The following is a 21,329-nucleotide window of genomic DNA, read 5'->3' as shown; positions in this document are numbered from 1 at the left end:
AGGCACCTCCTGGAGGAGAGGGACGTGCAAGGTATCCCTAGCAACAGCTTTCATGCCCTCAATAGCAGCCTTGCCGGAGGTCTCCACTGCCGATGTGATGGCTCTCTTAAAGGCTCCGCGAGGCCTACTGCATTTTCATTAACAACCTGTTCAAACCCCAGTTTCAAAACTCTGCAATGGAGACAAATTTGCCTCCCACGCCTTCCTGTATAACTGTGCTCTAGCGATGATCTCTCTTATCCAACTACCTAAGGCAAATGATAGAAATCACACAGGTTGTGACACTGAAGTCCAGAATAAACATAGCACTATTAAAGCATACCGCAGAAATCAACACTTGCACTGGTGAGCCTCGACTAGATGCATTACAATTTGGGTTGGTTTTTTTCACTTCCACTTTCCACCCCCATACTTTCTCAGACATTTTCTGGCTGATCCTTACTTTGCTTATATTTTCAGAGTTTTTCAAGATGAAGCCAGGTGAACTGTTCTGCTACTTTGCTCATTAATTCCCTTCCCAAAGCCATGTTCATGCCTGGGACAAAAATGCCTCTTTTTCCGCTCAATGAAAATAAACAACTCAAATTCTGCTTTGTAAGCAAATTACTGTACTCCTCAAGCAACCTTTCATAATCTCAGAGAAAGGTCATTGACCAATATTGCTCAGGACTTGAAACTACAGTCAATAAATGCTTTGGTAGCATTTACAAGAATGAGGACCTCTCTGAGCTATTGGCTCCATACTAAGTTTACATAATGTTGCTTGCAATTGTTCAGAGCCGGATTTTCTGAAGTGTTGGTGCAAAACCTAATCCAACACTCACAGACTTCAGAAAAAGCAAACAAAGGACAAAGCCAAGCCTTGCTGAAAACCCCAAACCTTTTGCTCATCCTGAATTGCAAGATTAAGTTCTGAGCACATGCAAAAGTCAGGTACAGGAAAATGCCCACGTATTAAGAGACACTGCTGAGACTTGCCCAAAGACTGTAAATCCCTCAAGCTGACTACTCCCTTCATCAGAATCCAAGGTACGTGGCTATAAATAACATTAATGCAAACACACCTAAAAGAAAACCATTGTTCTAAGAAAAAAAGAGCTTGTCATTCAGAAGAGCAAGTTAAAAACATTGCTTTGAGAACGGGGAACCCACCCAAAATGCCTCTGGGAACATAGCCACTTTATGTTTGATTGACAAGTTTACTCATCTCCCAGCATCCTCCAAAGAACATACCTACTTCTGCAGATGCACAGAATCCATGCAATATTATCTCAAAAATAACCAGAAAATTCTCATCCCTTTTGCTGATCTTTTAACTTATACCCTTGTTCTGCAAAGGTCAAACCAGCAAGCTTACTCTCAACACCAAGGAACCGTTCCAGCATCCAAGTCAGCCTAGAGCCTTGTTTTTGAAAACTGAACACAAAACTGTTCCAAAGCGTTCAGACCCTCCAGTCACACCTCTGATGTGCTGGTGTTTCCCATGTCTATCACTTCACATTATCTTATACTGCCTTCCACCCTCATTACTTCTGCAGATCTCTCTCACTGGGTTTCGCCCAACAGTCACAGTTAGCAGATGCCCAAAATAGATCATACACTTGATGATCCAAGACAATTGTCATTAGCAAATACACAGCATAAGGGGGATAAAATAATAGAAGATAACCTTCACACGCTTAAAATTAATCTGAAATAAAAATGCTATTCACAAGCATAAACATAACCCTCCCCAGATACTATATACTGATCTCAAGAAACTAAGGTGATTTCACATTCAAAGATTCAAACTACAATGTTTTTGTTGGACTCCATTTGCAAGTACAGAGCACAAGTATATCAAAGGAGGAATGAGAGCCTTAATTTTTTGTTCTAGTCAGATGGCGATTTCCTTACGCTGGTCAGTGAAAGCAGACTGAATTAGAGATCGTCATTCATCTTTGACTCATTCAGACAAGAAGTTGTACATTCATGATCTGAGGAAATAGCAACAATCAACTTCATCTTCTGATACGCTCTTTACGCTAACACTCCTGGGGCACGTGCCCAAACAATATCACAATACTATGAGTCAGGACCATTCCAATCACTTAGGGTCTGCACCAGAATTCATTCAGACCAGGAGGATGGGGGAATATGCTGCAGTGATTTTTGGATCAGACCAGAGCTTTAAATGCTCCAAGGCAAGCTCTGCAGAGGAGATGACGTGTGTTCTTTCACAGAACATGCCATGTCTATTCCTCAACCATCCCATGTCGGGGCCATCTCTTCTATATCAGTCTCTTTGCTCTAGGATTCCTAGCAGTGAGCATTTTAATATGAAGGCCAGCTTCTACTCAGCATCCATAGTACTTACTGTATTTTCATAATGATACTCCATAGTATAGTATATGTACAGTATAAGTATACAATACTTCACCTTTTACTCCTGTATCCAACTCCCCTTTACACCTCTGTCCTGGTTTCGGCTGGGACAGAGTTAACTCTCTTCTTAGTAGCTGGTACAGTGCTGTGTTTTGGATTTAGGGTGAGAATACTACTGATAACACGCTGATGTTTTCGTTGTTGCTAAGTAGCGCTTATCTTAAGCCAAGGACTTTCCAGTTTCCCATGCTCTGCCAGCAAGCAGGTGTGCAAGAAGCTGGGAGGGAGCAGAGCCGGGGCAGCTGACCTGAACTAGCCAAAGGGATATTCCATACCATGGAACGTCACGCCTAGTATATAAACAGGGGGGAGTTGGCTGGGAGGGGCGGATCGCTGCTCTGGCGTCAGTCAGCAGGTGATGAGCAATTGCATTATGCATCACGTGTCTTTTCTTGGGTGTTATTTCTCTTTTTTTTGTTATATTCCTTTTCATTACCATTATTATATTATTATTATTCTTAGTTAGTAGTGTATTTTATTTTACTTCAGTTATTAAACCGTTCTTATCTCAACCCACGAGTTTTACTTTTTTTTTCCCTCCTCCCCACCCCACTGGGTGGGGGGAGGGGGAAGCGGCTGCATGGTGCTGAGTTGCCAGCTGGGGTTAAACCACGACAACATCCCAAATATCACAAGGTGGCAAAGTATTGTTTATCCTATGCAAATGATTTTCCTACAGACATGTAACAAAGCTGTGGCAAAACCAGAAATAGAATACAGACCTCTGAGATTCCAGTTTCAGGCACTAGAAACATGTCCTGCCTAATCTCTTCACGTTCCTAAACTCTGTCATACCAAAAAATTGCATCTTATTTACCCTAAGAAATCACACTGTTCCCCACTGTGATCTAAGGCATAAATTTAGACACATATATTTTATATCAGTAAAAACCCTGGATGTAGATATTCTTATTCCAGCACAGAAGTGCCTTTTTAGTGCAACTTATGCTGTGTGTAAAGGAAATTAATCTAAAGAAATCCACTCTTCTGAAGAGGGTGACAGAATCCACCTTAAGAGGAGCAGAAGAAATCAAGTTTTATTTTTCTCTTTTAAAAAAGGTCTCCCTGCATAGATAAGTTATTAGCCTGTCATTACCAAATTATTTGACAATCCATGACTGGTCTACACACGTCAAATCCGTGATAAATGTCCACTTACCACTGAATGAGAGCAGGATTATAGAAAATAGAGGTAAGAACAAAACTGTTGGATCATTTGCCTTGTCACCAGTCTTGCATTTTTTTTCCTTAGGGTATCTTCTACCCTAAGGAAACCAGTTTCAAGTGACTGAGGTAACAGATGAATAATAATCTTACTTTCTCAAGTACACCTGACATAAGCTGAATCACTAAATCCTTTGCCAAACTCAGAAGCATCCCCTGTGGCATGTTTTCATATTACAAAACAAAAGTTCTACTAAAGCAAAATCCAAAACGTATTAGAACAGACCAAAGTAACAACTTCCCTTGTAAGTTGTTTTTAATACTGAAAAATGACCAAAACAATTCAGAATCAGAACTGGACTGTTTTAAATCAGTAACTGGGGGGGGACATGACCCAACAAAAAAACCAAACCCACCAAACAAATTCAGGTGATATTGCCTTCTAGTTTTGGTGCCTTACGCTAAAACTAAACCGATTTTTATACGCATTAAAGTGTTTTCCTCTTTCACCCTTCTCACCCCCTTTCCTTCTCTTCTTTTTTTGTCCTAGAAAAGACTAAGCAATTCTAACAGCAAAAAACAGGTAAGTTTTACCCTCCGCTTTCAAATAAATGTAATCAAAGCACAGTTAAAAGTTATATTAATTTCAGCAAACCCTTATTCTCACCTAAATATTTTCCTGTCAGAAAACAACAGTACCCCAACAATTTTTCTGTCAGAAAATTGAGGCAGCTATTACTACCTGCATGCCTATAAAGGACACAAAACACACCCAACATCCAAGCACTTCAGTCTCATTATAGAATCACTGCTCCTGCCACTAACTCTCAAGTGATCCCTTTCTGACCTCCCAAGTTTACTCTGCAGTAATTACATGTGTGGTGAATGACCAAAGACTGCGTTTCCAAGCCTCCACTTCAAGCGTACGTACCAAATGCGTTAGCTCTGCAGCTAATTACGGCTCCCCAGCAGACAGCTAACTGCCAGGGCTGCCGCTGTAACTGATCCCAAAGCCCTCACATGCTTGAGCGATGAGCTTGGTGCGAATGCCTCGACAGACAGGGCGCAGGGGGAAGCCCGCAATGTCAGGCACGCTGGCATGGCATCGCAGAGCCCCGCTTCCCGTCCCCAAGGCGCCTTCAAGGATTATTACTGCAGATAAGACACATCCCTGCCCCAAAGTCAAGTGAGATCTAGCCTGTGCAATCTACATTTCTTGCACAAGCAACTAAAGGACACAGGAAAGTCTGAAACCTATGAATGTTTCAGAACAGACACCTCTAGAGAGGGTCAGAGTTGAGCTTTTTCCCCACACATTAAGCAGGTGAGCATGCTGATTTTGGTCCTTTTGCAGCTGGTGACTGATCAGCCAAAGCAGGAGCAATTGCCACACATTTCCACCCTCTCATTCACACCTTCATTCTTGACTGTCCTCTGAAAGGATGCAGGTCAGGCCAAACCAGCCCTTGCTGTGCTGCGTCGCCCCAGGACCCCCGGCGCACTGCCCAGAGGAGCAGGTGTTAAAAAACCTACCAGATCCCAAGTGAAGCTGTTTGAGGGAAAAGACATGAAGGAACTTATGGATAAACATGATGAAGTCACACAGCATTTGTTGAATGACATCTGCAAGCTGAGGTGTGAACCCAGGACCAACTGCCCCTGATGGCTTTGGACAGAAACAATGCCAGACGAAGCGGTGCGTAACACTGAACGGTGTACTTCTGAAATTATTGCATTCCCCAGCCCTTGTGGGACCTGCTCAGGGATAAATGACAGCTGCTCACTGAGGAGATGATCTGGGGAGCTGCCTCTTCCCCTGGCTGACAGCTGCAGGACAGCTGGCACATACAGTCTGAGGTGCAAACACCATTAAACACGCTGTGTGGATGGGATGACCAAGTGTAAGCCACCACCCGAGCACCTCTGACAGACCTGCACCACAGCCACCAGACTGACCTGCGGGGAGGGACCCCACCGCCCAGCTGCTGACCCCACGACTCGTCCACGACGCTGAGGAAGAATCGGCGGCGAGGGGCGGCCCTGCGGGCTCCCCAGAGCCTGCCCCAGCCAGATGGGCTTCACAGCTGCGCGACTTCAGCCTCCGAACTCCGACGCCGGCGGAACGCAGAGCGGGAACACCATGAAAGCGGCTCAGAAGCCGGCGGGCGGCTCAAGGGGAGAGACGGACGAAGAGAGAAACAAGGAGAGGGGGCCGACGCCGAGCAGGGGAGGGGGAACCCCCGGCCCCGCGGAGGACTTCGGGCGCCACCGGCTGAGGGGGGACAGTGCCCACTTACCGCCGGGCACGGTCCGTCCGCGTCCGCCGGGCTCCCTCCGGCGCTGCCTCGCCACCCAGGGTCCCTGCCGGGCCGCCCCCACCGCGTGTGCCGGGAGAAGGCTGAGGGGGCGGCGCCGGCTGCCGGCGCTGCTCACCGGAGGAGCAGCCGGGGCTGTGCCGGCCGCCCGCCCCTGGGCGGGAGGGAGGGGCCGCCGGGCTCCGCGCCCCGCCGCGGGCAGCCGCCGCGCCCCCTCGCGGACCGCGGCGCCTAGGGCGGCCCCGTGAGGGGGGGGAGCGGTTCCCGTGAGGGGCGGGGGGGGGGGTCCACCCGGCTGCCGCAGGCCCCAAGGGCGGGACGGCCGCTTTCGGCGCTCGCGGAGCGGGGCAGGCCAGGCGCGGCTCCGGCCGGAGCCCGCGGGGCAGCGGGGCAGGTGCGGCGGGGAACGCGGCCGCAGGGTCGGACCAGCGCCCCCTGCTCCGGAAAGAAAACAGGAAATAAAGCCGTTTCACGGTGGAGGTGCGTCCCGACCCCGCGGCGGCCCCCCAAGGCACAAACTCGGCTTTTAGAGCCTGTGAAGGTGGCTGGGAGCCGGCGGGGCAGAGCCCACCTCCGCCCCGCCCGTGGCCCGACCGCGCCCCCTGCCCGGAGCAGCGCGGTGCGGGGTAACACACGGAGCCGAGGACGTGCTCCCTCGGGGAAAGCAGATCCTCACCCGCTTCACAGAAAGGGAACGGGGGGCCTGCACCGAAAACCGTGCTCCACCTTGCGCTTGTGTCCCGGGGTCTGCGCCCTGCTCAACACACCCCGCGCTGCAGGCGCCGGCGTGCTCTGGCCTGGCACCTGACTCGCGGGGAGGAAGGGATGAACGCCGGCGGCCTCTGGCGAGCACCCAGGAAGCAAGTGCGGCTCAGCGGGGTTGCTTCTCCAGCCAGATCAGAGTAATTCACCTGGGCATCACCACTGAACGGGCACAGGTCGCTTGCCAGGCATCAGCCCCCGCTTCTCCTTCTGGGTAGCAACTGATCCAAAGTTTATTGAAGAGCTCAGATTGTCCCAGTCTTCAGCAGCAATGCTATACAGCAATACAAACTCCTTATTGATTCCAGAAATCAACAGGCCCCGCATCGCAAAAACAAACACTGTCCTCACTTCTTTGTTCAGTTGTGCTCCATTTCATCAGCGGTCAAGCTGAGTTACTCTGCAGTGAGAACAGAAAGTTCCATCAAGGACACATGGACAAATGGAACGGCTGCCTGACATGGCTTCAACAATACCATTTTGATATGACTGTGTTTCCTGTGGGCAGCCTACAGGGCAAATAACCCAAGCGCTTGGCATCACCACAGAAGTGACAGCCCTGCATTCCCACATGTGAGGGAGCCCTTACAAAGGCTTCCAGACCACCATAGCTCTCCAGGCTGATTAGGGAATATCTCAGAGGTAGGACCCGATTTCTTCAGGTAGATCCTCTGATTCTTCAGCATATATGAAAACAATACCAAGGAAATAAGGCTGAGGAGGTGAATTCATTAGAGAGGCACTTCATTTGCATAAGCCTTGTTCTATATTCTGTACAAGCCTAAATACAAGCCTATATTGTTTATTATGGGGTCTGAAGCTCAACATTACCCAGTGAAATTCCCTGTTGCTTCAGGAACCCACTGTGATAGAAAGAATGGCACAGGTTTCCAGTCCTCACTGCGGATCTCAAAATGCATTAATATGCACTACTATAACAAACATTTGCAATACTCTTCCAAGTTGCCCTAGACCAAATGTTGGCTACCAACAATGACATCCTTCATCTGTTTACTCTCCTGTCTTAAAGACATTCCCCAATCCTCTAAAACTAGGTTTTCTCCCTCCTTATTTGGCAGACAGTAATTGCAATAAATACTGTTTGGTCTCCTTAAATTTCTTCTGGGCAAGTTCATATCCCACATTTGTTAATGAGGAATGACGTGGTATTGTTCACACCTTCAAAATCAAATATAAATGCCAGGCCGCCTTCACTTCCAAGATAACGCAAAGCTATGGCGAATTATCATACATAAATAGGCAGGCTGTTTCCATTGCAATAAGTGGCAAAGATAAATTAATTTTAAAATAATTTTACACTAGGCAAGTGCCTAAAGGCAGTGCTTTTTATTATCACAGTTAAAAAGAAACTCGGCTTCAGACTTGTTCCAAGTCAAGAGGACTGAACTGTGCCCCTGCTCGCCTGCCCTGGGAGTGGTGTTCACAGCCCAGGAGTTCCACCCAGCTCTCCCAATTCCAAAAGGAAAGGCTGCATCTGATATTACACAGGGTGGAGGACAGGAAATGGGAGCCATAGCAAAGGTTTCAAAGGGCAGAGGAAGAATTCAGAACCCTTTCAAAGGGAAATAAAGATATTTCATTTCTCACCTTTAGTTCTAAAATGTGACGCGATCACGTGAAAGTCACAGCGATCCTCCTACAAAATTCTCAGAGGAAAGGGCACACAAGGAAGGCCACCTCTTTTGTTTGCTCCTAGCTGCAAGGAAGGGGACAAAACAGCATGGTTTTCCCTGAGAGGCCACAACTGCTTTGAAATCAGGACAAGCTCTCCCTAGATCCTGAATAACCCTGATTTGAATTTAATATCTGCCGGCCAGCCCTGCAAGGTCTCCAAGAGCAGCGAGGGTAGATTGAATCTCATCCCTGATGCCATGTCCATAGGGTTTGCAAGCCAAAATACAGGTTCTGCGTAAGTAAGATATTGCTCTTACGTGGTTCTTTAGTTGTTCACCCTTAAAACGCTAACTCAGACTTCTCTGTAACATCTTTGGCAATGAGGGCAAAAGCCTTTATGTGCATACAGGACAAGAATGGGAAGGAAAACTCAAAGCTGAGTAGCATTTGAAGCATTTGAAGGCAGCACAAGCAAACGCTGCAGCGTCTGCCAGCCATGCATCTACCTATCTCCTTTAGGAAGTGATAAAGAAGAAAGCCCATACCTTATGCTCCGAAGGGGGCGTCCCAGGCTTAAATCCCAGAAAAATACCACCTGCATTTATAAAAACAGGTAAATAGCTTATTTCACAGTTTAATCACCAATCACAGTGCCTGAAGACGTCACTGAGTCAGTTCATCAGCTCAAACCTGAGATCTTAGAGGCAGCTCACTGCAAAAATGTAACTGTTTTGTACACATAAAAAGGTACACCTCATTTGAAACACATAGGCAGGATGCAGTCACTCAAGGCTATGAGTATCTTAATTAAGGCCAAAGTCATCTTAATTTACCAGGTATATTCTAGTGTTGAATGTTTTTATTACTTCACTTCTCTTTACAACACCCCAGACTAATTTAGGGTAAAGAATATAGTTTTCTTATTAGGTAACTATTTGGTTTTTTAATATCACACTCAGTATATAGTCCTGAGTTTTGCTTCCTAGTCTAATCCTCTGAAAAGCTAGCGTTGTAGATGGGTATACCTGTAGAGAAGTATGGCTTCTATAGTATAGTATCATACTGAAAATACCACTCTACTAACTTCCTTGTTATTGAACCTTTTACCTTCTTTTCCAGCGGGGAAACTTCCAAAGCAGAGCACACCCTTCCTTTGCATTATCTGAGTGAATGTACTTCATGTGTGGGAATTCTTAAAGCTTCTGCACTACACGGATTCTGCTTCCAGTGAGGTCAAGGAGCTGCAGATAAGGAAGCTATGTTTAGCACTTCTGAAAGTCCCACAGAATGAACACCTGATATATTGTTATACCAGCAGACTTCAGTGTGTTCTCTGCATCTCTGAGGCACCCACAACAGAGAGTGAGACTCTGCAGGTATTTGGTCTCAGTTCAGAGTAGGTGAGCTGCATTTATCCTTTCTAAGTTAATGCGTTTCTTAGGAATAAGGTATTTAACAACATACATCAGCTATACGCATCAGCCATAGTCGCATCCTTGTTGCAATACCACTGAGAACAGATGTCTCAAGCTCCGTCCCAAGGAGGAAACGGGAGCCTCAGCTGTTCTTTAACAGGCCCCAGCAGCTGCTAGGGCAACACAACCTACTCACGCTAAATATGCCCAGTGTCCAAGTGAGGACATTGCTCCCTAGGCACTCTCTTCCCAGAATTTTCTGTTTATTCCTTTGACTTAAATTTTCAGTATACAGGACAGGAGGTCCTTAGGCCATAGTCATGTTCTGCCTCAATTGCTGCTTTTTATCCTGTTTTGCAACCCCTTTGAACAGATTTCCAGCTGTGCCAATATCTACTCTTAACAGCTTGCCATCCTGTAGGAGAGCCAGAGGACAAGAACTGTGCACTATTCACCTCTACTATGAAAGATTTGCTTGGACATGCAATTAAAGTTATCTCCCAACTCTTATTTTGCCCCCCTCACAAACATTTAGCTGTTAAGTTTTATATCTGAAGTAGCTGAGGTACTTGATAGCCTCTTTAAGGGAATCAAGGTAACTCCAAAATGCAAAAATTGTATCTGAAAGACAGACATTGAGGCTAGATTTCCAAATTAATTCAGTACTGTGTTAAATTTTCAAAGCAACTGAAATTATGCATTTGGCTACCAAAGGCTTTAGCAGAACATCAGTGCCCAAGCCTACTAAAGAGGCAACATGTCTATAGTTCACATCTTCATGCTTCAAAGCCGAATTTGCATATGTGTTCCTCTACAGAGACACTCTCAAATCACATTATCAGACAAAAACACCAGCTTTACTACTGGTTTATTCTGATGGCACCTGCAGTTATTTCCATCTGTTATTTAAAAAAAACAAAACAAAACAAAACCCCAGAGCAAGCTGTAAAGTAATAAACAATTTATTTTGTCTTTACATCAATCTTTATGAAAATAACATGTTTTGTGATTCAAATTTCTTGTACCGCATATTGCTGATTTCTAACATGGCACTTAAGGAAACATTCACTTAAACAGCTACACAATTTCATGAAATTGATTAATTTTCCATTTCTCAGTTAAGCATGACTGAACATACAACTCTGTCAAATTTAAGACCATTCATTCATTCCTGATGTCTCAAGGAAGAAAATCTTTCCCTTTCTGCTGAAATATCTTACCATGTTTACAAAGACTGAGGGGAAGGGGAGAATCTCTCACAGAAGACACCTAAAGGGCAACAAAAAATCCTTTTTATTGTACATAGCTGGTAAAAAAACCCCACCAAACAATCTGATAACACTGGATGATAACACTACCTGTACACATGTACAGGTAAAGCTGAAATACTGTGCAGTTTTAATAGCTAGAGGTGTAGTGCACCAATTTTTTGCCTATTTAACAGAAGCTAATAGAACTTTTTAAAGAAGTAACTAGAAGTTTCACTGGAAAGCCATGCATACGTGTATGAAGATGGAGGAATATCCTGCAAGAAGCAACTTAGTGGTTTGGTTTACATCACGTATACCGGGAACCATGCATAAGGAACTCTTTGCACATATGTGCATGACCTTGAAGTTAAAAAATAGTCTTAGCAGTCTTTATTTGCATTAACAGGTCGATTTCCTATGAAGTGGCTGGCATGAATGTTAAATCCTCATGCACTGCTTCAGAAGTTTACCCCTAAATAGAAACACTTGGTATCTATGCAGTTCAGCTTTTGCAGGCCACTGAGTCACACCGTATTTTTCCTTGGTGTCACTAGGTTTAAATACTGCCTGTGTATCTTGCAGGTCCCTAACTAGTTACGCCTCTTCAAAGTTACCAGATTAAGCACCACTAGAAAACTAATAGTCACCCAAAGACATTTGCAACAGCAAGGCAAGCTTCCTCTGACGTTGCTTCCTGCTATATGCATCTCATTTTTGTTCTATGTAGACTTCTAGTGGTCAGAGGTTAGATGCCTCTGCAATTTTTGACCTTGTAACTAAGGCATCAGTAACAATACTTAACAAAATGAAGCCAATAGCTCGCTGGGAACTTGAGTGTAACAGCATCAACTCATTTCGTATTTGCAAGCTAACAAAATACCCAGAGACAACATGATTTCCATAAGCTTCCTAACATTCATGTATTAGATTCACATAGTGGCATAAGAAACAGAGCTACTTAGTTTTACTGTACAAGTGGGTAACAACTTATATAATGAAACACAGCAACACACACACATAAATTTAACCATCAGCACAACTGTGAAAAAGAAATGGTCCTGTAACATTGCAGGTCATGTTTTGTCAGCTAGAGAACTTCCTGAACAGTTGTCCTAAAGTTAGTTTTATCTTCACAACCTAAAGACTTCAATGAAATCAGTCTGAAAACATCTCCTAAAGTCATAGGACTAGTTCATAGTGAAGACTCAAAACCCAGGGATAGTAGACTTGTAGGAATAGGGTAGGTACATACTTCTAAATTCTTCACCTTAACATTTCAACTGTTGCCACTGGAAGGAAGATCTTCAGCTTAGAAAGATTTCATTTAACACTTGAAAACAAGATTAAAACAAAAAAAAAAGCGAACATTACAGACTGATTTAGAGACCAGCTCTTTCAAAACCAAGTGTAACTAGAAAATTAGAAAACCTGGTCCCATTTTTATACTCAAATACTGATTGTAAGTAAAAAAAAGAATACAGTACATGCAATAATATGAAAAACCTGCGTAATAAACTCAAGTACACAACCAAGAGTAACTAGGGAATAAAAAAACCCAAACTACTGCTTACAATAGACAAGGTAGGGGGCATTTTAGAAGACAAATAACATAAAAATTAAGATGATCATACCATGTGTCCCTCATTGGCAAGGATTTGTTGGCTAATTAAAAATCATGTCATATAAGAAGCATATATTTCATATCAAAAGTAGTCCTGTAAGTTACAATGTTCACCAGTGATTAAATATTTCCCTTCCAGATAAAATGACTGATAATATGCTTAGAGAAGGCTACAAATGCATTCTCAAAAAAAAAAAAAAAAAGTGCTGTGAAACAGAAGCAGGCTTTCTCCCTGCACACACTTAAGTTTTCTAAAACAATTACATGAGTATACCTGATAAAGAAGTCCTACTTGTTCTCAGAAAACCAAAAGAAAATACACGAAGTAGAAGCTTGATGCACTTGCCCGTTCCCGACCACCAGTTTTGTTTTTTTGCCAATTAACCACTTCCCCAGAGCTGAGTGATTTGCTGCCTAGTACTTGACTGCTAGTTTTATCGTGACGCATCCAGACACATTTAAGTCAGTCCAACATTCTGAAGACCCAACAGCTCAAGGAAGAACATTGCAAAAGTCCAGAGAATAGCCAGCAAGAAAGAAACCTTCCTCATCCTCAGAACCGTTTAAGAGTATTGCTAGTCATCAAATGAGAAAGAATGGCCTCCAGTCACACTTCCGTAGTCAGAAACACTACAGCTAAACACCCCAAATGTTTCCTTACAGCTGTCTTGTAGGACACGCATGCAATGCTCACAGCAAAGCTGAGCACATTAAGAGAATATTGCATTTTTCTGCTGGAAAAGGATCTTGAATTTCTGTGTGCATGCTGTGACCTTTAGGCTCCTTTGATTGATTGATAAATATTTGGTTTAGGAATCCTATCACTACCGCTATTGTACTGTAGTTATACATTCATGCAAAAAGAATGCTGTGTTTCTTCTTAAGGATCAAGACTTCATCTTATTTTAAGCCCTAAATAGGAAGAAGCATTAAAATAATAATAAAAAAAACAAAACCAAAAACCAAAACACAACCTTCAACAGATACACAACTAATTAGCGACTAAAACATGATACTCCTGTGACAAGCTCCATTCTTCTTCCATAATAGCTGGGTTTTGGTTGTGGCTTTTTTGAGACATTGCAATCAAAAAAGTGAATAGAAATAAAATTGACTGAACAGAATTTGACCTATAAACACCTTTGCGTTAACAAGAATCTTTACCAACACAGCTGCCCAGAAAAGCATAAATGATGTTTGATATCACTGTTTCAGTATACACTGAACATTCAGTGACAAATAGGTACTTATTTTACCTTTACTTTAAGTACATATATTCAAGTGTTCTGTTTGATGATCCATTTCATGTCACTTCAGGAAAAGACAAAGGAATGTGAAAGTTCTTCCTGTGCTTCATTCCATACTTTTCTAGTTTGTGACCTCGAGAATGGCTAGTTTATTCAAGGACAACATGATGAAAGCCATTTATTGAACCAACCTGAAACCAGAAAATATGATGTCCTCCCACACTGAACGTGCACTACAAAAACCATGATTATGTAAAAAATAATGCAGAATGGCAATGAATGGAGTAAACAGAGCGTGGACTTTTCTTACTACTGTTTCACATACAGGCACTAACAGTGCACTGCGGGAAAACTGGCAATTCAGCTGATTGACTAAACTGAGACAGATATTAAGTGCTCTACATACAATTCCATGAACATAAATGTAAACAGAAGTGTTTGGCCTCCATACAAAGCAATATTTCTGAAAGTGCTGGGGTTTGGAAATCTGTCCTGCATATTTCCAAAAGCAACTAGTTTACATTCTGTTTGACAGGATTAATAAAGTGTTTTGGGGGTTAACTCACTTTGGTCACGATTCCAAAGAAAAGTTATGTTGAGTAGTTTCAACTATCCTCCTCATCATCACTAATAAGGTCTCTTTTTTCTACACACGTCTCTCGTTCACGCAGGAAATCCTCACGAATGGCTTCTAGTTCAGTTAGTTCAAGACGCACTTTCTCCAGGTGATAGGTCCTCCGGTTTCTGATCTGACGTAATGGAAAGGGATTCAGGTCTCCAAAAGCAATACCAGTCAGTTTCCTGTAAGATTACACAACGTTAGAAGACAATCATTCATATTTGGTGTTTTTTAAAGTCAGTTTTGAACTTCATCCATATCAATATTTAGTATATGGCTGATATCTCTGGTCTCCTTCACATACCTGACAGGTCTCAAATGTTATCAATACTGCAAGAAAGTTCTATAAAACACTCAGTTTTAAAGTTATTTCAAGTGATAAAGTGTTACCAAATGCTCAACAGTTCGCAAAGCCACCTGCAAACTTTATATAACACTATAGCAATTACAGCCTTGACAACACTGAACAGAAGACGTAAGCTTGGCTAATGCGAGCTTCATTGTCTAGACTGAATACTTGGTACATCCAGTTACCCAATTATAGATTGGATAACTTCCTTCATACAACTCACTGAAGCTTGTTCAGCCCCAGGACAGTCAGCTCTCAAGTTATCCAAGATAACGAAGTGGTGTAAGAGACCAGATAAAGCCTGGGATAATACAAATACAGACAAGGATAATACAAAACACGTATAAGCCAAACTTTATGATACAGTGAGAAAGCTCTGGGATTCTGCTGGCTGGAGCACAGAGATCTCTGAGCTAGTGTCAACTCAAGCTCGTCAGATCACGTAGCAAAGCACCACAAGAGTATCCATCACCCTTCCAGAGTCATGCTGCATCATACTATCATTCAGTCACAGCAAAACTAGCAACTGATCTGTCTAATCAGTCCAAAGACAGAGTTAAATACATCGTTGCTGTTGACCTATACCTAAAAAATATCTCATTATTTACTAAGGGAAAAAGGGGAACTGGAATTTAACTTATTCTAGTTTAATTATCAGATGAACCCAAATATTAAGAAAATTTATTTGGACAGTTTATTTACGGCTAAGCTCTCGCTAGGTTTGTATTTTTGAGTGAACAAGAATGATTTCCTGCTATTTATAAACAGAACGTATTCCAACAGCTTCTCTACCTGTGCACAACATTCTATGGAACACAACTTTCATCTGTAGAAAACCTAACTATGACATCTTATAACCTAGAGTATAATCATGCACATTTCTGTAGAGACTTTTCTCCACTAGAGAGCTCAAACTTACAAATTCTGTGCAAAGTATTTTTCTAACCCGTTCAGGATGTCCATGAATTCTATAAAAATAATCTTTCTGAATTTTTCCTCTACAACAAGATGACTTTTTGTCCGTATCAGGAAAGACATCATTCTACATGCTTTTGTATTGTTTAAATTTTGATGCTGTAAAACTGGTACAAAAATGGTAGAATAAGAAACCAGGTGGTTTGAATCATGCCTTATCAGTTCTAGCAGGCAAATTCATAGCCCCTAGGTGGCACTACACCACTACTTTCAACTCTGACTTTTAAAATCCTAAGAAAAGAGATTTCCAGACCAGCAGAGTATATTTGTAATGTAAATATCTTTGATGCACTGAATTCTGAACTCACCATCTGCCAAAGACACGCGATTAGCTCATCTTATTAACACCAAAATGAGATCTCTTCCAGCAATATTAGAAATCTTTAAAATAGGTTATTTCAGCACCAGAAAGTTTAGACAGGAGAGCCAATACATCATTTCCATTACATAACTGGAAAAGGAAGGGAAACCCAAATCTGCACCTCTGATTAAATATCAAAGTTTTGTTCAAATTGGTAAGAGCAAAAAGATTTAAATTTTTTCTTCTTCCTTCCCCGCCCCCCCTCGCAATCTTTAGTTTCTGGCAATACTGCTGCGGTACTACATACTACACATTTGATTATAAGCTGTAAAACAGCCTATTTATCAATTATAAAATATCCACAAGTTTGTTTTATTTATTGTTTTCCGTTAAAAATATGTGCACCCTCTTCCCAAAATCAAGTATATACTTCTCTGTCACTTCCAGATTTGGAATCAGAGTCAGCATTTATTTTGGTCACAAACAGCTGAGTACAACAACTGTCCAGCATTTTTCAAATCAAAGGGGGGAATGCTAAAACACAAAGCACCAAGCAACTCCCCCTCAAGAGTTTCTGGAGAGGTTTCAGCAGAGGAAGCAACATCTGTTGTCAAGACTTTTACCATTTAAATCAGTTGCAGAACATTCTCCCTGCATCAGTCCCAGCAATCCTTTTTAAGCACAGAGTAAGATTATTCAGTTTTAACTTCTCTCCAGTCAAAACCGAAACACAGGAAGTAAAAATAATAAATAGCTCTTGCAGTAGGAGCCAAAGTATAAGCCTAAATTCATATGGCATTTATTACGGTAAAAACAAACACCTCAGGTTCCAGTATATGATTTTGTACTAAATTCAAAATCAGTGAGTTTCAATATCTGTGCAAAACATTTTCAGACATTACACCAATCCCAATATGACTTCTTTTTAAGATTAATCTGCTGCTCTACAGTCTTGAAACTAGGAACCTAAAAACATTAGACCCTAATTTACAAACTGTAATTCTTACAGAAGGACTGAAGAACAGAAGAGTTATCTAATTTGTATTTATTCCCTGCTTCAAAGTATATCTTAAAATCAGCTGGAGTTATGTGGCATTAGCCTATGCATTAATGATGCATAAGAAATCTAAACCTAGTGGGTCATAGCTCACATTTTTAACACTTGAGCCAGGATGTGTTTTTATTTATTGTAAAACATTTTATTACATAAGTTGCACCTGCAATGCAGGGGGAGACTTCACCTATGGTTGAAATTCTTAAGTGTTGCTACCATGATACAACTGCTAAACAAGATCAACCTGGCAAAGTAATCTCTATCATACTTAAAAATTTACAATTATGCATTCATCACTCGTGCTTTTGTCTCTGCTAAATATACCTACTCATGAGAAATCTTAGTAGTCAGTTTAATCTCTACTTGCTTTATATCTAAATTAAGACATAGATAAAAACAAAACAAAACCAAACCACGACAGACTTCTTCCATGCCCCACTACAAGTCTTTCAATTACACACAAGTTTGAGTTACCCACCTAGCATCAAGTATAGTGCGTGTGAAATATCGAAGGTACTTGAAAATGGACATTGAATCTTGCAGTTTTAAGATTTCCTCTTCTTTGTATTTAAAAAGTGCCAGGGCAAATCGGAATATTACCTGATAAAAATACATACAATGTTTGGTTCTTTATAAGAACAGAATGCACTGATTCTCATTATTATAAACTCAAAGCGAAAGTGTTACTCTTCTTACAGGCTGCATTTGAGCTAATCACACCTCCCTCTATCTCCCTTCCCTGCCACTCCCTGCCCCGTCCCCCATTTCCAAAAGCTGCCAAAAACTTCTGTTGTGGCCGGTAACTAAGACAAGGTGTTCTGCAGTTCTATCCAGAATACAATATTGGGTTTATAGCATACAAATTCTTTTGAGTTCCTAATTCAGTTGTAGAACAAAGACTGCTGTGCCTGTTGAATGCATTTATTAAGTTACTTCAGAGCTAAAATTAAGTTTTGCTTTTTAAACAGGTTGTTTTCCAATGCCTTGAATTTTCCCAACGCTTTGGGGGACTGATGCTGAAGGAATTTCTGATACTAGTTTGTCAGTCAAATTTGGCATGAGCTGGAAGAAGCATTATTTCCCTTCATTCTGAAAAGGCTTCAGAAAGTTCTGAACTTCATCAGTCTGTACCTGGCTGCCTTCACAAAATACAGTGATGCTTAAAACTGATTTGAATGAACACACAACCAAAATACCACTGCGTGTTAGAATGCTCAGATGAGGCCAACAAGAAATCTAGCTAACACACAGTTTTTGTCTACTTATTTTATAACTCTCCTGTTCTCTCCAATTGCCTACATCTGCTTTAGCGTTATTACTGTGTTTGAATCCAATGATTTTTTTTCCTGCACTGATTTTATTTCACTGCAATTCGACGAGTATGAAACACATGAAAATTCTTTCACTCCCACTCCTTAATTTATGAGATAGGAGCCCAGACAGTCATTGTTTGTCAGTTGTACTTTAAATGTCTGCAGAAATAAAACAAATAGTTGCTGCAGAGACAAGGTAAACATTAGCCCTTGGTTACAACTAATTTTTGCATCTTTTTAATACTTCTAACTTCTCCCTCCTTCACTTAAGCTTTCTTCTTTGTAAGAGTAGCTCTCATTTTGATATAATTACTTAAAACTGATTGACAGCTGCACATAGGAGTAAACAGCACTGCCTATAGCTTTATTTTTCAAAGGTTAAAAAAGAAAATGGTGGGTGGTGAAAGGAAAATACTTAGCATTTAGAATTCTTCCATGTAACTCAAGCTTTTAACTTGCAGAACACAGATAAAATGGAAAATATTTTGACTGGTTATTTATGCACATTTCCTCCCTTTTTTCCCCTACCAGTGATTTTAACTGACAGGATTCTTGTGAAATAACCTTCCTCCACCCTGCACTCAATAACACCACAGTATTTTGTTACCAGGTAACAACTGAAAAAACTTAGCTCATTCAGTTCACCTTTGGTCCCTCATATAGGAAGGAGTCCCAGATTTTAAAAAGGATGTCGCTAACCACACTGTCCACAAATACCACAAGAAACCAGTTGAAAGTTATAAGAGTATAGTCAACATTGTATTGTTCAAAATGAGCATGCAGTCGTGGAAGCTTCTCACTCATTAAATCCTTGAATACTCGCTGATCAACCTAAAGAGATGACAAATATGACATTATTGCTCCTAATTTCCCAACACATATGTCATTCAAAGTAGGGCTGTTACCAATCTGTAAGTGCAAGTTTTTCAAGAGCTAACCAGGAAACCTAGGACTGTCTAGTTAACACTTCTAATCTAGATCCACACAAAACATATGTGGCCACCCCAATGCACACCGCCCTTGCTGACACAACCTTTTGCTCCTCAATCCACCCCCAGTCTCACAGGGCTCCTCACACACAGATGTTGTGTTCCTACTACAGGTCACTAGTGCCGCACTGGTGCAGGAGCACCGGAGCAGAGAACAAGCTGGGGAAAGATTTAGAGGGAGGAGGCAGCACGCACCAGAGCATCACCTGGAAGCAGAGGAGTGCTACCGCATATACTGCTCACAGTACTGCAAAATGCATTCTCACCCTGACTCTCCCAGAGAGCCCATAACTGCCTCCCCCCCAATTTTGAGGAAAGAAATGATAAATCAGCTCAGTCAATGTTGTGAAGCTAATAATCAGAAGAGGGGTTAACGATTGGTGCTCCAAGCAGGTCTCTGAAGAGTTATTTCAGTGTTATACTCAGAGTCCTTGTCCAAACAAGGGCCCTGGTGCCTGGAACTCACCTCTGTCAACTCAACACATCCCCCAAAAAGGCCTATCAGACAGTTTTAGAGGAAACTTTTTGACTGACTGCAGTCTACAGGACCAGGCTGTATTTTGGCAGAGCACGTACCTGAGATCCTAGCAGTGTCTTAGTATAATAATCACGAGGCATGAAAACTTCCACTATTGTTACTAGACACCAAAAAGCATCTTCCTGTTCCAAGTACAGAAGTGCAATCGCCACCAATCTGAAAATAGAATTTATTTGAAGAAAAAGACTATTATAGTATCACAAAACGTATTAAGAACTATTACAATAAAGCCTTTGTTTCTGTTTAGCAGACATAAATATATTAACAGGAGAGCACTAAACAGCAAAACTGTTAATGAAGTTTAAGATGGGGCAATGAGATGCCTTCTCAGCCATGCCAAGTATTTTTATTCAGTTAAATAAGAAAACAGATAAAGGCAAAAGCAAAGGCATTTGCTAGAAGCCATTTTTCCAGGAACTGAGGCAAAATAATTAGAAGCTTCCAAGTCCTAAATATACTGCTCCGCTTCCCAGACTTTTGTCTTTCCTTATTGAAGAGGAGAAAGAACAGATGGTTCTTGCATTTTGCACAAAATTGTTGTAAGTTGAGAAAAATCCTTTCTAGCAAGTTTACTTTATATCCATTAAGATAAACAGAAGTAACACTTTTGTCTTTATCTACCATTGTCTTTTAAGGAAAAGAAAAAGCCCTAAAATTTTCAAAGACTAAACTTGTTCTAAGAATTTCTTAAAGTGGGGGGGGAATTAAACAGCAGCAGCATTCCTGGTTTTCCTGTTTCCAGTGAGCATTATGAAAGAAAAAAAACCAGATAATAACTTCATGTTACTGATATTTGTTTGAACATGAAAGGTTACCTCCAATACATTTCTCCAAGCAAACTTGTTTTATTTCTGTGTGCAAGAGGAGCTGCAACAACATGAACTGCTTCTGATGTTACACAGCTTAATAAGGTGATCACACTCTAAAAGCTTAAGAGCACTAAAGCATGGAATAAATATCCAATTTGCTTTTAACTTCTGCAAGTATATCCGAATGCAGAATTATTTACAGTAAAACCAAAAATGTCCCAGGAGAAAATAATGCTGCACAGAAAGTTCAAGTTTAGCAGAAGCATTTCTAACACCTTCTAGTCACCAGAGACATGTTGCTCCAAGATTGCAACAGCTGTGTGCTTCAGACACGTCTTGTGACATGCCAGCAACAATATTAATACTAAAAATGTATGATTTACCTACATAATGTAACCACTAGTGATGAATACTCAGAAAAAGAATACTTATTACTACGTTATTCACTACCTCTACTACTGCTACCACCACCACCTCACTACCTCTACTACATTATTCACTGACTCTATTCTACTACTTCTTCAGTGCCGTTTCAAATGATAAAGCTGC

The 21,329-nt window shown here is 41.7% G+C and overlaps 1 protein-coding gene across 7 annotated transcripts in view; it reads right to left on the bottom strand.

The window, feature by feature from the left end:
- Window positions 1-10,661: 10,661 nt before the first annotated feature.
- TBC1D2B (TBC1 domain family member 2B) overlaps window positions 10,662-21,329 on the bottom strand; it is a 41,634-nt gene continuing 30,966 nt past the window's right edge. For 2 of the 7 annotated variants that reach the window (XR_007767124.1, XR_007767120.1), the window contains 5 exons: window positions 20,010-20,127; window positions 19,090-19,275; window positions 17,610-17,731; window positions 13,843-14,634; window positions 10,662-12,295 (listed from right to left, as the gene is read on the bottom strand). Coding sequence is in view for 2 of the 7 variants with exons in the window: in XM_050903667.1 (XP_050759624.1) it covers window positions 14,439-14,634; window positions 17,610-17,731; window positions 19,090-19,275; window positions 20,010-20,127 (622 nt within the window). In the remaining 5 variants the exon portion in view is untranslated. The remainder of the gene's footprint in view (window positions 12,296-13,842; window positions 14,635-17,609; window positions 17,732-19,089; window positions 19,276-20,009; window positions 20,128-21,329) is intronic. The other 5 variants (XR_007767122.1, XR_007767121.1, XR_007767123.1 and 2 more) reach the window with 5 other exon arrangements.

This window comes from Gymnogyps californianus, chromosome 11, assembly GCF_018139145.2.
Source record: "Gymnogyps californianus isolate 813 chromosome 11, ASM1813914v2, whole genome shotgun sequence".
Taxonomy (NCBI): domain Eukaryota; kingdom Metazoa; phylum Chordata; class Aves; order Accipitriformes; family Cathartidae; genus Gymnogyps; species Gymnogyps californianus.
The sequence above is the reverse complement of the archived record's forward strand: the minus strand, read 5'-3'. Positions and strand labels throughout refer to the sequence as shown.